Source organism: Camelus bactrianus, chromosome X (assembly GCF_048773025.1).
Source record: "Camelus bactrianus isolate YW-2024 breed Bactrian camel chromosome X, ASM4877302v1, whole genome shotgun sequence".
Taxonomy (NCBI): Eukaryota; Metazoa; Chordata; class Mammalia; order Artiodactyla; family Camelidae; genus Camelus; species Camelus bactrianus.
In genome coordinates this window covers 36,604,529-36,623,497 of record NC_133575.1, presented here as the reverse complement: position 1 = coordinate 36,623,497, position 18,969 = coordinate 36,604,529, and the positions used below count along the sequence as shown (strand labels likewise).

Below are 18,969 nucleotides of genomic sequence, written 5' to 3'. Positions count from 1 at the left end.
TTTCCCCTTTCCCTCAGCTCCTGGTAACCACCAACCTTCATTCAGTCTCTATGGATTTACCTATTCTGTATATTTCATATGAATGGAATCATACAATATGTGACTTTTTGTGCCTGGCTTCCTTCACTTAGCATAACATCTTCAAAGTTCACACATGTTGTAACACATGTCAGTACTTTGTTTCTTTTTTATGGCTGAACACAGGAGGAAAATCCTCTTAGCAGATACAGTACATGCCTCCCTCCATGCCACATTCTAAACAAAGGATCTAGCAAAAATCAGTTGCCTTTTAATTCTGTATAATATTCCTGAATAGTCTTACTAAAGCAGACATTGAATAAGTCCTGAGACCTTGTTCTAAGTACCCTCTTCATAGCAAATAGATCCTTGATTTTCTATAAAGCAACAGGTTCACAGCTGCACTAAACCAATTGTGACAAACCTGTAGCTTGTTTTCTCAGCCTCTCTTGCAGCTGGAGGTGTCAACTTAAGCTCTGAGCAATGAGACCCAAGCTGAAGTTTGCTGGGCCTCAAGGAGATAGGTCTGGAGAAGCTTTGCTCTTGATCAAAGGCAAGAGGCTGCAGGGACCTTCCCCCATCTTCCTGCTCTGAACCTAGACCTGATGATTGGAGCTGTGTTACTGACCCGAACTTGGGTCCATTCACCCACTGTGCAGGAAAGCCAATTTACTGACACTGGATTGTGGTGAAGGAAAGTATAGCATTTATTGCAGGGTGCCAAGCAAGGAGAATGGCAGCTCATGCTCAAAAGGCCCAAACTCCCCAGTGGCTTTTAGGGAAGGGGTTTTAAAGGCAACATTTAGGGTGAGGTTTGAAGCTTGTGGACTTTCTTCTGATTGTTTGGTGGTGTTTCAAAGTGATGTTTCAGGAATCTTAATCATCAACCTTCTGGATCCAACCAGTCTGGGGTGTACATGTTTGTGCTCAGTGAGAAGTCACCATCCTCCATCTGGGTTGGGGGGCAGTCTTAGTTCCTTTAGAACAACTCAGAGATAAATATCAGATTGTTATCTATATTCCTTGAGGACTCTGTTTTATCACCAAACTATTGTTTAAGCTATCATTACTTTTCTCGCTTAACTACTTTTCCTTTGTTTCTGTGTCCCCTCACTTCCCTAACTAGTATCTGCTTGTGCCTGCTCTTTGGAACTTGGGGAAGACCTAGGAGACTAAAGACATTTTCTACAAGCAAGAATTGGTGGACACAGAGTGGCTTTAGGGTCCTGCTTGGTTTCACCCCCCCTTTTTCTTTGAAGAGTATCCTCAATCCTGAGGGCAACAGGGGCATGACAAGGAAGGGGACAAAGTTTTGGATAGAGAGGTAAATCATAAACTCAGCAGAGGAACCCAGTAATAGAGGGACTCAGTTTCAACGGCAGTATTTGTCTCTCAATCAGAAAACCTTGGCTATGTGAACATGCGGTCCTTACATCCTTGAGGCATTGAACCTGTATGAGCAGCTTCCTACAGAGAGAACCCCTGTTATATGATTAAGATGAACTCCTATTTGCTTCAGCCATTGGGAGACAGGTTTTCCTCCTACTTACAGCAAAAGTATTTCTAATAAACCTGCTGAGTTCCTTTTAATTTTTTTTTACATTTTTATTGAGTTATAGTCATTTTACAATATTGTGTCAGATTCCAGTGTAGAGCACAATTTTTTCAGTTATACATGAACATACATATATTCATTGTCACATCTGTTTTTTCACTGTGAGCTACCACAAGATCTTGTACATATTTCCCTGTGCTATACAATATAATCTTGTTTATCTATTCTGCATATACCTGTCAGTATCTACAAATTTTGAAATCCCAGTCTGTCCCTTCCCACCACCCACCCCCTTGGCAACCACAAGTTTGTGTTCTATGTCTATGAGTCTGTTTCTGTTTTGTATTTATGTTCATTTTATTTTTTTAGATTCCACATATAAGTGATCTCATATGGTATTTTTCTTTCTCTTTCTGGCTTACTTCACTTAGAATGACATTCTCCAGGGACATCCATGTTGCTGCAAAGGGTGTTATGTTGTCCTTTTTATGGCTGAGTAGTATTCCATTGTATAAATATACCACATCTTCTTTATCCAGTCATCTGTTGATGGACATTTAGGTTGCTTGCATGTCTTGGCTATTGTAAATAGTGCTGCTATGAACATAGGGGTGCAGAGTTCCTTTTAATTGATGAGTTTTCCCATACATGTCAGAGGCAAAAGTTTACAGCCACTATGAAGTCTGTGGAGGGGTCTCCTAAGATATATTGTGGCTAACCTCTGAGTAGAGTCTGAAGCAGCACTTTTCTTACATGGCTACTGAATCATAAACATATAGTCTGTGAGGTTTTGTATAGGCATGAAGGCAGTGGTACCTGGATCTTCCCCGTGTCCTTCTGCCCATTTGCATTGAGAAAAGGATCATCTATTTATACCTGTGGCAGTCAACACATCCACGGAAGTTCCCCATGGGCTGTCTGACCTTAGCTGTCATCAACTCATAGAGTGGTGCCCTGCAGCCACCCTTGGATGGAAGCCCAAATTTGGAGGATGCTAAAAGGAGCTTAAAAAGTGCAATACCTACATTTTGCTTAATGTCGTGAGACAGGAGCAGGCAGATAGAAGGGACAAACCTGAACTGTTAACAAAAGGTTTAAGACATATCTCCAGTTCATAATAGGCTCTTTTTAAATTTTAAAACATCTTGATAATAAGGGCATTCTCTCCAGCATTTGCTTAACTATTTTCAGATTACTTTAAGATAATTAAAAAGGAATCTGGAGGTTTCCCAAGGCTTTGCTTAGATGCCTCACATTTAGAGGAATCTCAATGAGTTTAATGAGAAACAGAAAAATATGAGTGCCTAGAAATGACTTCGCTTTTTTTTCTAGAGAATCTGAACTGAGAGTGAATTTGAATTGGGAGGGATTTTTGGCCTTTGGAAATAGAGTAAAGAATGAAGCACTGTGATTTGGGGATGATGAAATTGCTGGGGGGAAAAAAAGCCCAAACCTTTTCTTTTATATTTAAAAGTACTTTTATTTAATTTGGAACATGTTATAAGGGTATTATAACATTAAATTTATGAAAGATATTTAAATCCTTTCAGTTCCCCAAGACTGCACACATTTACTGACACAGATCAAAAGGCTCTTGCCAGTTGATAGTCCATAGAAACAAATCAACAAAAGTAAGAAGGGGACAGAAAATATATTACACAAAAGCAAATGATAACTAAAAAGATATGAATTCTAAATAAAGTAGATGATCCAAAATCCACATGGGGTACCTTGGGAAAATATAGAATTCACAAAATGACTTCCAATTAAATTGCATACATGTATATGGCTAAACATTTTTAAAAAACATAGCCTCTGCTTTATTTATATATGTTTAATCCTTTATTCAGCAAATGTTTTTGAACATCGATGATGTTCAAAAAATTAGATAATTTGATACAATATGGAAAGGGTCCTATTACAAGTAACCACAAGGTGTTATGGGAAAATATAGGAAGTAGACCTTAGCCAAGTTAAGGAGGCTTCTTGGAGTAGGTAGCAGCTGAACTGGGCAGCAGGTGTTGTGTCAAAATGAATAGTAAGGCAAAAAGAGGAGCATATTCAGTAGCCAGAGGAGCACGATTTCTTGATGCTCTTAGGGAAGAGTGAGAGAGTAGGGGCCATGGCTAGAGATGAATCTAGAGAGGTGGGCAGGGGACAAATCACAAATGAATTAGTCAGGATAGGCTAGATTGTACTGTGGTAATGTTACCAAATGCAAGTTCGTGTGCTCAACGCCCAGTGGGGCCCCAAAACCCCAAAACGTTGGAGTTTGGAGCAGAGAAAGTTCTTTTTGCAGGTCCAAGCAAGGAGAAGAGGTGGCTCATGCTTAAAACCCCCTGAAGTCCCTGATAGTTTTCAGGGAGAAGTTTTTATAGTCAAATCTCGGGGTGAGGGCTGCAAGGTGTGTGACTTTCTTCTGATTGGTTGATGGGGAGGTAAGGGGGTGGTGCTCCAGGAATCTTGTGCCCTGCCTGAAGTTGCCATCCTCTACCTTGGCTTTGTGCAGGAAAGAATTCAAGAGTGAGCCTTAGAACAGTGAAAGCAAGTTTATTTAGAGAGATACACATTCCATAGATAGACTGTGGCCTGTCTCAGAAGGGAGAGTGGCCCCGGGGTGTCAGGTGGTTAGTTTTTATGGGCTGGGTAATTTCATATGCTAACAAGTGGAAGGATTATTCCAATTGTTTTGGAGAAGGGGCAGGGATTTCCAGGAATTGGGCCCCCACCTACTTTTTGGCCTTTTATGGTCAGCCTGGGAACTGTCATGACACATGTGGGTGTGTCATTTAGCATGCTAATGTATTTCAATGAGTTTATAATGAGGCTCAAGGTCTACTGGAAGTCAAATCTTCCACCATCTTGGGTCTAGTTGGTTCTAACTAGTATCTGTCCTGTCGTCAATGGCTGTGTCATTCTTTTAATGGTTGTGCCCTTCCTGCTTCCCTCCTGTCTCAATTTCATTGGCCCAGGTGAGTCCTAACGCCACCACAAACTTCACAGAGGTGAAAACTGCAAACCTCTCAGTGTTCAGAAGGAGAAGGGAGTCAGACATATTGGGGACCACGAGCAAAGTCTACCATAGGCCTTATGTACCATGCTTAGGAATTCTGAATTTATCCTCAAATGCAGGCACAATTCCAAGCAGAGGCAAAACAAATACGAGGGACTCAGGATCAGCTGTACCACTGATTGCCCTCTGATTTTATAGTGTGTCTCCAGAGTCAGGATCCAGTCTGGAAAACAGAACCAGTGGCCGTTTCAACAGCAGAGCTGTGATATAGGGAATTGTCCGCATAGGTATGGGAGAATGAGAGAGTAAAGAGGCGATTATGAGGTAACCCAGACAGAATAACTCCAGGCAGCGGCCACTATCCCCGGGATTGGGAGTACAACAGGGAAAAGATGGCGTTAATGGAACCTGGGGGTTCAGAGAAGATACCCTGCGGAATTGATATTTGGGCCTCCTGGGAGGCCTGGTTGCTGCTGCCGAGGCTGGTTGTGGAAGCTCTGAAGGGAGCTGGAGTCTGGAGCAACTGCTGCCTCTGGGGCAGAGCCATCAGGAACAGAAGGAATCAGGAAGGAAGCCCCACGCCCCTCTCGCTGCCGTCCCATGAAGGCTTCCCATTGGCAGAAGCTAAAAAGATAGCCTGCCGTGGTCCCAGCTTCTCTCACAGGCCCCTGAACCAACCCCCCACCCCACACCCCAGTCATCTCTCAAACTCCCTTCTTCCTTATCTCTCCATCCTTGGAGTCTGCCACTTGCTACTCTCTAGGGGTACATCATGTTCCCTAATTGGTGTCCCAGCTTTTTGATCCTTTCTATCACCAATTAACTCCATCAAATTTCCTCTGTTGAACAAAGGTCCTACTGTAGAGCACAAGGAACTATATTCGATAGCTTGTAACAACCTATAATGGAAAAGAACATGAAAAACAATATATATATATATATAAAACTGAATCACTATGCACCACACCAGAAACTAACAAACATCGTAAACTGGCTATACCTTAATTAAAAAAAAATTCCTCTGTTGAAAACCCTCTAAGTCCTTTTTGTTTTTCTTATTAAATCCTCAATAAATTAGTAACTTCCAGCATCTTTGTGAAAACCTATCATAAAGTTAATTTTGGACACGTAATTTCCAGTTCTAGAAAAACAGGCCCTTCACCACGATGCTAAGGTTTATACCCTTAGACTTCATAGTACCCTGTGGGTGTGCCTGGACTTAAGGGTTCAGCTTCCCTTCTCTGCCACATCCTGCCACATTTCAGGGTAACTGAACTTAGAATATATCTCTTGGGGACTTTTTTTTTTTCAAATCTTGGTTTTTTTTTTTTTCCAGTTTTGTTGAGATCTAATTGACATACAGCACTGTATGAGTTTCAGGTGTACAGCATAAAGGTTTGATTTATATTGTGAAGTGTTTGGGGAACTTCTTGAGGTCTTGACCACCTCCTAAAAACTAATATAAAATTGAAGAATGTCCAAAAGTAACAAAAGAGCTTGTTAACACATGATGGGGAGGAATTATTTAAATTAACACACAGAAAAATGTGTTTTTCATGTACACTTGTATTAATTTAACATGTGTACAGATTCACGTAACTTTTCGCAATCAGGATACAGAACAATTCCATCACTGCCCAAACGTCCCTTGTGCTATCCCTTTATAATTACAGCCTCCCTCGCCCAGTAACTCCTGGCAACTACTGATCTGTTCTTCTTAACTATAGTTTTGTCATTTCAAGAATGTCCTAAAAACTAGATGATGGGGTGGAAGTGGTAGCTAACACTATGATGATAATCATTTTATAATTTATAAATGTATCAAATCAACACATTATACACCTCAACTTACACAATGTTATGTGTTGATTATATCTCAATAAAGCTGGGGGAAAAAGACAATGTCATAAAAATAGATTCATCCAGTATGCAGACTTTGAGACTGGTTTCCACTCAGCACAATGCCTTTGAGATTCATTCAGGCTGTTAGGTGTATCAATTGTGCAGTCCCTTTTTTATTGCTGAGTAGTATTCCATTGTATGATGCACTAAAGTTTGTTAATCCATTCACCCACTGAAGGACATTTGGGTTGTTTCCAGTATGGGGAGGTATTATAAATAAAGCTTTGATTAACTTTATATACAGGTTTTTGTATGAACATAAATTTCATTCCTCTTGAATATATGCCTAGGAGTGGGACTGCTTGCTCTTATGGGTAAATACATGTTAATTTTAAAAGGAACTGCCAAACTGTTTTCCAGAGTGGTTGTACCAGTTTGCATTCCCACCAGCAGTGGGCAGAGTTCCAGGTACTCCGTATTCTCGCCTTCTCTTGGTATTGACAGCGTTTTTTATTTAAGCCATTCAAACAGGTGGTAATCATGGTATTCATTTTCATTTTGCTAATCGCTCATGATGTTAAATGTTTTTTCATGTCATTATTTGTTATCTACATGACCTCTTTGGTGAAGTGTCCGTTGAAGTCTTTTACCCATTTTTAAACTGAGTTTATTTTTTAGGCCCAATTAATTCATACCATTTGTTGAAAAGAATGTGCTTTCTCTATTGAATTGCTGCTGTACTTTTGTCAAAAGTCAACTGACCATATTTTGTCTGTAGGCCTATTTCTGGACTCTGTTCTATTTCATTGATCTGTATATCTATTCCTTCACCAACAATACCTTGCATTGATTGCTTTATGCCTTATTACTTAAAACAGTAGCTTTATAAGTCTTAAACTGGGTAGTATGTAGTCTCCAGTTTTAGTCTTCTTTTTAAAATTTATTTTGACTCTTCTAGTTACTTTGACTTTCTTATTAATTTTAGATTTTCCTTGTCTATATTTACGAAAAAATTCTGCATGGATTTTAGCTGGAACTTCATTCAATCTGTACATCAGTTTGAGGGGAATTAACATCTTTGCTAGGTTTAGTCTTCGAATACATGAACATGGTATGTCTCTCCATTTATTGAGGCCTTCTTTGATTTCTTTCATCCGTATTTTGTAGTTTTCAGCATATAGATCCTGAACATGTTTTATTAAATTTATATCGAACTATTTTTTTATTTTCTCTTATTGTGAATGATATATTAAATTTTTTTTCATTTCAACGTACACATCCTGCCTCTTTTTGAGTTTCTTTGAACATTTTTTAGTATTCCATTTATCTATTGCATTTTACTTTTATCTCTTTGTATATTCTAGGGAATATAACATACACACTTAAGTGTTTACAACCTCTACCTAGAATCAGTATTTTAACAATTCAAGTGGAATATAGAAACCATACTAACACATAGGTCCCTTTATGTTATGGTTGTTTGTGTATTACACCTACATACCCTGAAAATCCCATTAGACCATGTTACAATTTTTGTTTTCAATCAAAGAGCCAGTTTTAAAGAACTGGTGAAGAGAAGAACTTCTGTTAGGCATCCTTTTATAGCAGGCCTGCTGGCAATGGATCCTCTCAGTTTTCCTTCTTTGGAGAATGTCTTTATTTCACTGCTATTTTTGCGGGATACATTCTTTTGGGTTGGCCATTCTTAGAGCACTTTAAAAAGGTTGCGCCCTTCCTTATGACCTCCTTGGTTTCTGATGAGAAATCCATAGTCATTTGAATTTTCCTTATTCTAAATGTAATGTGCTATTTTTCTCTTTCTGATATAAATACATTTTGTCTTTCTATTCAGTTTGAATATAATTTGTGTGGGCGTTGATTCTTTTGAGTTTGTCCTGTTTGGAGTTTTCCGAGGTTCTTGAATCTGCAGGTTTATTTCTTTTGCTAACTTTGGAATGTTTTTTGTTATTATGTGTTTACATTCTTTTTTCCGTATCACATCCTGTCTTGGGACTCCAAACACATGAATGTTAGACCTTTTGTTATTACCCTTCAGGTTCTTGTGGCTATGTTAATTTATTTCTCATTTTTTCCTCTCTGTTGTTCAAGTTGGATAATTTCTATTGATCTATCTTCAAATTTTCTGATTTTTCCAGCTTCATTTTGCTACTGAGCCCATTTAGTCACGTTTTAAATTTCAGTTATTGTATTTTTCAGTTATAACATTCCAGTTTGATTCTTCTTTTATCTTTTAATCCTTTGCTGAGATTTTCTGTCTTTATATTCATTTCAAGATTGATTGTTTTAAATTGTTGGAGCATTTTTTATAATAGCTGCTTTAAAGTCTGTTTTAGATAAGTCCAACATCTGTGTCATGGTTCATCTCACGTTGGTGTCTATTTTGATTGCCTTTTCAATAGGCAATCAGTCATTGAGATTTTCATGGTTTTTTGGGTGCTAAATAATTTTGGGCTGCAGTCTGGATGTTTTAAATATTATGTTGTAGGGCCTTGTATCTTATTTTAATCCTACGGAGGAATGTTCATATTTTTGTTTTAGCTTGTAGTCCACATGGTTGGGTTCAGATTATAAGTTCTGACCTGCCTTTTGTGGATCATGGCTCCAAAGTCAATTCAATTTTCAAAACTTTCGCAGTGCTATTTAGAGCTTTCTCACATGTGTTTTAGCCCGTGGCTAGTCTAGGATCTGGGTGGTGATCGGTTTCTTACTTCAGTTACCACAGTCTTTGGTATGCTATTTAGCATCAGATCCACATGCAGGTTGGGGTGAATCCAGGAGCTCATAAAACAATATTATAGGGTTGTTTTCCCAAGCTCCTCCCTCTCCACAGTCTCCCTGGTACTTTGCAGTTCCTTGGAGTTCCCATTTTTGATTCTTTGGAAAGAAATCTGAGTCTTTATTTATTCCTCTCTGCTGTGCACTTCCTGCAACTTTGCCCATGTCTGGGGCCAAGTAGTAGGAAGGCAAGAGAGAGAAAAAAATATATAGAAGGTTACCCCCACTGTCTTGGGACTGAAGCTGCTCCAATCAGAGAGGAAAGATCCCCTTTCCCTCATCATTTGAGGCACTTGAGAGCACTGCTCCCTCCATTGTCACGGTTGACTCAGCTGTCATGGAGGGGTTGCCTATTGGCTAGGGTGCAAGAGAATGGAAAAAAGAAAAAATAATTTACTTTCCCATTTTCTCTGAACATTATGAGATCTATTTCCTGCTCTTCCTTGTGTGCTTTCTGTCCATGTCAATGTCCCCTGCTGGATTTCAGGCTGCCTTGAGTCCAGGCTAGTGGTTACTGGAGGGAAGAAAAAAAATGGTAAAATCACTGCCAGTTGTTTGCCTTCAAATTCTGATGTTTTTTTCTTAACTTATCTGGTACAATGTATTTTTTTAGAGTCCTCAGGTAGCACGCATTCTGTTCAGGTTTTATAGCTGCATTCAGTGGGGTCAGAGAACGGGGTTGAGTGTGATTATTCCGTGTTAACTGGAATCAGAACCCTTGAACCGTATATGTTAGTTTTCATATATAGATATGTTATAGATAATGGAGTGTTTTCTTTGGTGTATATTTATGAATAAGTGGGATTAATCTTTTCATACGCTACCTGAGGAAACCATTTTATACTATAAATACTCTTCTGGTTATTTATTGCTCTGGAAGAAATCACCCTCAAATTTAGTAGCTTAAAAATAACATAAGTCATTGTATTATTATGTCCTAGACTCAAGCAGTGACTGGGCTCAGTTAGGTGGTTCTTCCTTCTGTGGGGGGGAGTCCACTCATATGTTTAACAGTAAAATGGTGGCTGGGAATGAAATAATCTGAAAGATTCAGATTCATTCCGTCATGTGTGTGGCATTTGGTCTGGGAACATTCAAAAAGCTGGGGTTTCTGTGGTATCTGTCTCTACTGCTCTGTGGTCTCTCCATGGTTTCTCCAGCATGGAAACTTAAAGGTAGATAGACTTCTTTTCTGATTTTTCCAGATATGATTAACATATAACACTGTGTAAGTTTAACGAATACAATGTGTTGATTTGATACATTTATATGTTACAATATCATTACCACCATAGCCTTAGCTCATACCTCCATCATGTCACATAATTATCTTTTTTTTTGTGTGTGGTGAGAACCCTTAAGCTCTACTCTCTTAGCAACTTTCAAATGTATAGTACGGTATTATTATCTTTAATCACCATGCTGTATATTAGATCCTCAAAACTTGTTCATTTTATAATTGGAGGTTTGTACTCCTTGACCAATCTCTCTCCATCTTCCCCCGCCCCCTGCCACTGGTAACCACCATTCTGCTCTCTGTTTCTATGAATTTGGCTTTCTTTATTTTAAAATTTTATTTATTTATTTATTTTTCCTTTCTTTTTTTTTATTGAAGTATAGATGATTTACAATGTTGTGTTAGTTTCTGGTGTACAGCATAGTGATTCAGTTTATATATATATATATATATATATATATATTTTTTTTTTCATTATAGGTTATCACAAGCTATTGAATATAGTTCCCTGTGCTATATAGTAGGACCTTGTTGTTTATCTGTTTTGTATATAGTAGTTTGTATTTCCTAATCCCAAACTCCTAATTTATCTCTCCCCTGACCAAATTTGGCTTTTTAAGAGTCCACATATAAGTAAGATCATAAGTATTTGTTTTTCTCTGTCTGACTAATTTCACTTAGCATAATGCTCTCAAGGTCCATCCATGTTGTTGCAAATGGCAGGATTTCCTTCTTTCTCATGGCTGAATACTATTCCATTGAATAATATTCCATTCCACACACACATACATACGTATACCACATGCATGTACATATATACACACACACCCCCACAACTTCTTTATCCATTCGTATGTTGACAGACAACTTAGGTTGTTTTCATATCTTTGCTCTTGTGACTAATGCTACAAAGAACAGGGAAGTGCAGCTATCTCACCGAGATCCTGATTTCAATTCCTTTGGACATATGCCCAAGAATGGGATTGCTGGATCATATGGTAGTCTCATTTTCAGTTTTTTGAGGAACCGCCATACCGTTTTCCATGGCGGGTGCACCAATTTACATTCCCACAGTGCACAAGGTGCGGTGCCAACTGGTGCCTGCCGAGGCCCTGTGACTCCCATTCCTGGACTCTCAGATGTCTGCAATCCCTCAAAAAACCCAAGTCCACTCTTTCCTAACAGTGTCTGCCTTAGCAGAATTAACAGCCCTGGGAAATGACTAGCCTCACCGTAGCTCAGGCAGACTTGTCTCAGCCCATATCTTCTCCTTATTGGAATCATAAATTCCATTACCTTGCTTGTGTCAGCCAATGTCTCTTACTGGAGTCATAAATCCACTATCCTCCAGTATACCAAAGCCCCTTACCTCACTTACAGCCAATCAGAAATCTGTTCTCCTATCCCTTTGTGTTCACAGCGCCTTCCTCTATAAAAGACCCTGCACATTCACAAGTGGTGTAAACGCAAGCTCCTCTTGCCTGAACGGCCTGCTGTTGCCTGTAGCAGCGAACCTATGAAACTTTCCTTTATTCTTAAACTTTTCCTTGACTTTAGTAAACTCTTTTTACCACCGCAGACACCAGTCCTTCCGTGTGTCCCCCAACACAAGGGTTCCCTTTTCTCTACATCCTCACCAGCATTTGTTCTCTCTTGCCTTTTTGATGATAGCCACTCTGACAGCTGTGAGATGATATCTCATTATGGTCTAGATCTCTTACAAGGAAGTTCAGGGCTCCAAAGTGAGTGGAGAGCAAGAGTGTAGAGTGAGCCAGGCAGGAACCAGGTTGCCTTTTATGACCTAGCTTCACAAGTTGCCATATTCTATTCTCTGAGGCAGTCTTAAGGGTCCACCGAAGTTCAAGGGAGAGGGATCATAGATGCCACCTCTTGATGGAGGACTGGCAAGGTTCTGGATGAACATGTGGGATTGGAAACATGGTTTTGGGCAACTTTGGAAAATACAACCTGCCCTAAATCCTAAAAAAATCTGTACTTTTACTTTTAAGGTAGCACCTGAGTTGTCCTCTGTGTGAGCTACAGAGAAAATCTCTTTCCTTGACTTCTGGGAATTCATGACGCTGTAATATTCAATACTATGCTCAATATGGACAATTTTCAGCAAGCATGGCTTTTAGTGAGTCTCCAGAAATTAGATCAAGTTGTCCCATTGCTTTTTGAAACTTTCTCTGTCACTAACCATGTTTTTAGTGTTTGCAATTTCATTGGGAACTTGCATGGAACTTCAAAGTGTATGGATTTTTGTAGTGGCTGGATGACAGCCTGCAGGAACAGGGAAAGATGCTAGCTAAAATCTAGATGAAGAGATTCTCTGGCTGCCAAGAAAGTACTAAGCAGGCTTGGCAGAGTGGTCTGCTAGACGGGAACCAAGAAGGCTACAGTGCTCCAAATATCTTTCTTTCCTAATGCCATCTCTACTCTATTATTACTCCTTTTAGTTAAGCGTTGCTTTCTTCAATGATTCCTCTTAAAATTGCAAACTCCTCTGGGAGAGAAAACACTGACAGTTGGTGCAAATTTCAGAGGAGTTCAATAAACACGTGTGAGCACAGTGCTAGGCACTGGGAATTCAGTGATGAATAATTTGATCTCTTTTCTTCCTTGACCAGAGGAATGAGGTAGATTGAAAATTCTAGTTCCTGAGGATTTGTTCCAAAGAGGCTTTATCATCCAGAGTCCACTTTATAGTTTTTAAAATTTTCCCAGAGCTGGGCCTGGTCTTAAGAATCACCAAAAACTCCTTGGGCTCCCAGAAGATCAACATCAAAGGACCACCAGGGTAATCCCTCCCCCCACCCACCTGCTGCTCATCTGCCTGGAACAGCAGGTGTTCCAATTCCTTTTGGTTCAACCCGCTTCCCACTGAGTTAGTTACACAGTCCAGAATAAGAAAGTCAGTCTACTCGCCAAGTGGTGAAGGAGCTATTTTGACGCTCTTCCCTCATTTGAACCCTTTATCGGTCCCCGCTTTGGATCCGACTAAAGCAGATGGTTTGAATGAAGCCTGGCAGATTCTGGGAAGCCCGGGATGCTGCAAGGCACTCTGAGAGATGTGGGAGCGAGATGTAGGGGGTCACGTGGCTTCGAGGCTCCTCGGCTCCTCCCGGAGCTCCCACTTGACTGGGCCCAGGGCGGCTACACACTGGCCGGAGATCAAACACTTGGCGTGGCCCCAGAGGCAGGACTGGAGACGGCGGCACAGCGCGCGAATCCAAGCGGATGCTCCTGCCAGGCACGGGCGCCCTCTTGCGTCTCGTTTAGGAAGCGCGGCGGCGAGTGCTCAGGAAGCGGCCCCAGGAGCCCAGACGGCCTGGCCAGGTACGCCGGGACGCGGCGAGGAGCGCGAGGAGGCGAGGGGCCGGCGGCCCCGCCCGCGGGCGGGAGGGCGACCGGAGACCGCTGCCGGGTGGCGGGGCGGACGCCCGGCGCGGCGGGGGGCCGGACAGGTGCGCGGGCGGGGGGCGGTGCTTGGGGATCCTGCGCACTGCGCGCGCCCCTCCCCCAGCGCGGCTCCCCGGCGCGGCCCCGGCCCACAGAGCGAGCGGGAGGAGGAGCTGCGGCGGCGGCGGCGGCGGCGGCGGCGGCCACTCGGGCAGGTTGGCAGCGCCGCGAGAAGCCGCCGACGGCGCGGGCTGCTGGTCCCCACGCGCAGGAGGCGCGGGCGGCGCCGAGGCAATGGAGCCTGGTGACGCGGCGCGCCTCGGCCCGGGGCGGGCGGCCCGGGCGCTGCCACCGCGGTTGCTGCTGCTGCTGCTGCTGCCGCTGCTGCTGGGTCGGGGGCTGCGCGCGGCGGCCGCGGCCTCCTCCTCTGGGGCGGCGGCCGAGGACAGCAGCGCCATGGAGGAGCTCGCCACGGAGAAGGAGGCGGAGGAGAGCCACCGGCAGGACAGCGTGAGCTTGCTCACCTTCATCCTGCTGCTCACGCTCACCATCCTCACCATCTGGCTCTTTAAGCACCGCCGGGTGCGCTTCCTGCACGAGACCGGGCTGGCCATGATCTACGGTGAGCACCCCCCCACCCGCGCCCACCTCTCCGACTCCCCTCGGGCGGCCGGGCCGTTGCACTCCCCCCGCCCCTCGCGCCGCCCGGTGCTCCCCCTTCACTCGCCGACGTGTTTCGTTTCTTTTCCGTTTCCCGCTGCGACGGCCTCGGTTCCCAAGGTCAACTGTCTGCATTTTCGGGCTCCCTATTACCATGAAAAAGGATCCCACCCCATTTCGACGTTTCTTCCAGGAGAATCCGGAAAAGGAAGGGCATCGAGGTGGTCCGATTCTGTCCAGCCGGTTCCGTCTCGGCTTCGCCCCCACGCCATGCGCCCCCACCCCGCTCAGCTCTGCGGGGTGTGTGCGCGGTGACAGGGGTTGAGTGACTTCCCGGGGACCGCGCCACCCCCGGAGGCAGGCCACCGGGAGGGTCGGGGCGAGGGCTGAGCGTTCTTCAGCTTGGGTATGGGTTGACGGGGCCTGATGGATGCCACCACGTCCATGGTCTAGCTGGGTGGGCGCCCACTTCTGAGATCGACGTTCCAGGGTCCCTGGTTAATCGAGTCAGAGCATGAAGCCCTGTGAAAAGCGAGCGTGGTCCAGCACCCAGAGTGGTGCACCGCCTTGGCGGGCCTACTCGGGGAGATGGGCACGCCTCCCACCCTTATGTCCAGGTGGGAAGTTGTACCCAGTTACTTGCCTTCTCTAAGCGAAGAGCTTTTGTATTCCTCAGATTGTAATGAGGACGGGAAGATACATTTAAGGGTGTATGAAGAGGAAAAGTAGTGGTTTTGATTCCGGAGTCAACCTTCTTTTGTTGTGAAAGGTGGGCTAATGCCACCATCCTTTTCTGGAGTTCATGGCACACGGTGTATTACATGCGTAGTGGGCAGCACACATCTTCCCTTACTACGTGGATGTCGGTTAGCCAGGATCTGAATCATCCCTGTTCCCCTGCCCCCCCCCAACTCCGCCCCCACCACACCCACCATGACCTATCTCCAAACTGGAACCAAGTATTCTCTTTTTGAATTAATTCAGTGGATTTAAGGCCCGGGTTGGCATCCTCATGTGAAATAAATGAGCCCACTTCATGACTGTTCCCAGTAGGGAACATTTTACTTCATGACTTAAACAGGAGGGATTTCTCCTGTTTCTTTTCTTTTTTTTTTTTTTTTTCCATTCAGGGTTCCCTGATAGAGAATGGAAAGCAGACACCTGAATCTTTAATGTGACAGTTACCCCTGGCCCTGGGCCCTGCTTCTCATGGTTGTTGATTAGTTGTTGACAGCCTGGGCTCGTGGCCACCAAGGTTATGAAATGCTTGCCGGGAGCCCTCTTGTTTTAAAGGGGTAGTGGCCTAAACAGATCTTGAATTGAAACAGGACCAGGTCTAAAACCTAGTTTGGTTATTGCAGATTACAAGTGTGAATATGAACTTTAGCCTCCATACTTGGCCATTCTTGAGCTTTGTGGTTTGTGTCAGTCGGTGACAAATGACTGATGCCAGGGCTGCAGGTAAGCTAGGTTTCCTGAGCAGATAGCAGAGTGGGGAGTTGAAAGATGTTGTCATTTCAGGCGATTGACTCTGAGCCCTAATGCAAATGAACGTTGCCTTTATATCTATGTAGATAGCCACGAAAATATTTTTACTGTATAGCTGTTAGATCCAGTTCATTAAAGTACAATGTGAAATACTTTTAGAGGTAGATTTGACAGGCTCATAAATGCATGCTTAAGCGCATGGAAAATGGGATTTAAAAATATATTTTCTGAGGAGTACTCCGTGTTCTTAGGAGCTCAGTCACCTTTATCTTACAGCTTGAGAACAACAGTGGAATTTTCCTTGGCTGATGTGTGCTTTTAAAACTCATCTCAATCTTTTAGTCATTGGGATTGTGCTACCAGTGTACTGTTTCATTTTGTGTTATGAAAATCTGGTCTAATTGATGATAATGTTCCGAAAAGGCAACATCTGTGCATAGCATTCCCTGTAATTTTGTTCTGTGACTTTGAAATGCATTAAGAAATTTTTTGTCAATATGTGATGTCCTGGGTTCTCCCAAATATTAATATTTTGATGCAGATTGCCTGTAATTGTGAGAAAATATTTCTCTGTCTCTCAGGGATATTTGGTCTTCTGTTTCAAGTCCCCTCCCCCGGTCTGAATTCTAATGTCATTTGATTAGCTAACTATCCATTATATACTTAAGACTATTGGGTTAGGGATTCTGATAAAAAAAAATTCAGTATGAAAATCTTTTAACACTTAAGTGAATGCAGTACAGATTTCAGGACTTCTCTTTCTTGACAGTAAGAAATCAGATTTCATTTCTTGATATCAGTAGAGGAAGTGAGTAACTGTCCTGTTGCCTCTGAGTAATAAAGGACAGAAAGACCTAAGGAAACATTTAAGTCTCTGCTGTGTGCCCAACTCAATTTATGGAGGTAACCAATTTAACTTTTAAATGTCGGTACGTTTTTATGAGTGAAAGAGTTCAACTGCAAATTTCAAAACTCTTTACTTTGAAATAAAAAAAAATCTAATTCCTGCCACTTTAAAAGTATTTAAGTGGTACTTTGAAAGGGAAGGCTTTAATATTTAAAATAAATGGATATATATATATATATATATATAACACAATGTATTAATATATAATAGCATTAAAAGAAATTGTGACAACGTATGTATTTGCTGGTATAGTCATAAAATATCTCCGGAAGGACGTACAATAGACTAGTAACATTGATTTCCTTGTGGAGGGAGGAACGAGGTGGGTGGGACGTAGGGATGGGAAGGAGACATCACTGTATACCCTTCTGTGCTTTTCGTTTTTTGAACTTTGGAAGTGGAATCACCTAAGAGCACATCCCTGCTTCCATTCTGTAGCATTTGTGACGGCATTTTAAGATGCTCCTTAAATCATCCAGTTTGGTACCCACTTCTCCCTAGTTAAATCACATTATCAATTTTCTGTGACCTTTTGCTTGTTAACTGTACCCACGGAACTTCTGGAGCCCTGTGCCTGGAATGGAGACAAAACAGGGAAAGGGGAAGAGATTTCCCCTCCCTTTCCTCTCTCCTTTTATCTCATTATCCCCAAAGAATAGTTGATGAGTGGTGTGCAGAAATGGATCCCAAGGGACTCAAGAACAATAAGAGACGCACTGTGAATGCTTAGCATTTAAATCGAAAGGAATTCCCCCACCTACCCAGGGACCGTAAGAAGCATGCCTTCCTGACCACTGACCCAGGAGTTATTAGGGAAGTTGCCCTTAGACTAGACTCTCCAGGGATGTTGAAAGCAGCCCCCAGACCCTGCGATGGGATCTGCAGGGCAGCTGGTAAGGCACTCGCCTGGCACCAGTCTGACCTGTTTTGTCAGGGCAGGGAGCTCCCAGCTGTCCAGTTCGGTAGGTGATTAAGTGCCATCCTAAAGTTACTGAGCCCTGCGTGTCTGTGCAGCAGAAATAGCAAGTGTTGGAGGCAGAGAAAGTTGGTATTAACAGACTGTGTCCGTTAACTGTGGTTCTCTCTCATGTGTACAGTAGTTCCACTTCCCCCATAATGTTTTTGTGACAACTGATACGGGTCCAAAATATCTGACTTTGCCGCACTAGCCTACCACCTGCTTCTCGCGTCCCCCTCCCCCATGCCTGTCAAATTTTCAAGTACACGTTGGCCAGCCCCTCTAGGTTCTGTGGACCGTGGGCTCACTGTTGCTGTGTTGGAGCTGGATTGCTAAGCACAGGCTGAGAGTCGGTTCATGGGCAAAGTCTGAAAGGGGAAAATAACGACTTTTTGTAGTAGCATGAAATTAACATTTGAGCCTGTGAGCAAACATTTCAGAACCACCCTCTTCCTGGTTAAGCAGGAACCTTTTTTTTTTTTTTCTTTTAAGAGCCCTTCACTTTGGCCTTAGTTTGGGGAAGCTCTGGATAGTCTTGGTTTGGTACCAGATCCCCTGGGTTCAAATGCTGGCCCTGTTGCTTATAACACTGGGAAAGCTCTCTGAGCCTCAGTTTCCTCTTTTCAAAAATGGAGACAGTGTCACTCACCTTACAGAATTTTTGTATTACTGAGATATTGTAAAGGTCAAGTGCAGTGTCTAGTACTTACACACTTGGTAAATAGTAGGTTTCATTCTCACTTTAGGCTTGTGATTCTTTGGGCAGCATTGCTACTTGAGGTTCGTTCAGTAGAGAACTGCTGTCATTTTAAAATGCATTAGGGTACAGTTAGTGGAGGTGATGAGAATTGTAATTTTTTTGTGGGGATATTTGCTAATACCTAGAAAAAATTTACAATGTAGCTGTTTCACTCTTTTATCCAGCAGTCTCCATTCTTGGATTTATCTTCCAGAAATACTTGCACAAGCATGTTACATTATATGGATGGCAATATTAGCTGCAGCAGTAACAAGTTGCAATACTCATTAAGAAGGAACTGGTTAAATTACAGCACATCCCCACTAAGGAATACTAGGCAGCTGGTAAAAAGAG

At 42.7% G+C, this 18,969-nt stretch overlaps 1 protein-coding gene across 2 annotated transcripts in view; it reads left to right on the top strand.

Annotated features, from left to right (window-relative positions):
- Window positions 1-13,849: 13,849 nt before the first annotated feature.
- The window catches only part of SLC9A7 (solute carrier family 9 member A7), a 127,566-nt gene continuing 122,446 nt past the window's right edge, over window positions 13,850-18,969 (top strand). The window contains exon 1 of one of the 2 annotated variants that reach the window (XM_010968061.3): window positions 13,850-14,485. In XM_010968061.3, coding sequence (XP_010966363.2) covers window positions 14,158-14,485 — 328 coding nt within the window. In that variant the 5' untranslated portion in view covers window positions 13,850-14,157. The remainder of the gene's footprint in view (window positions 14,486-18,969) is intronic. The other variant, XM_045505129.2, reaches the window with a different exon arrangement.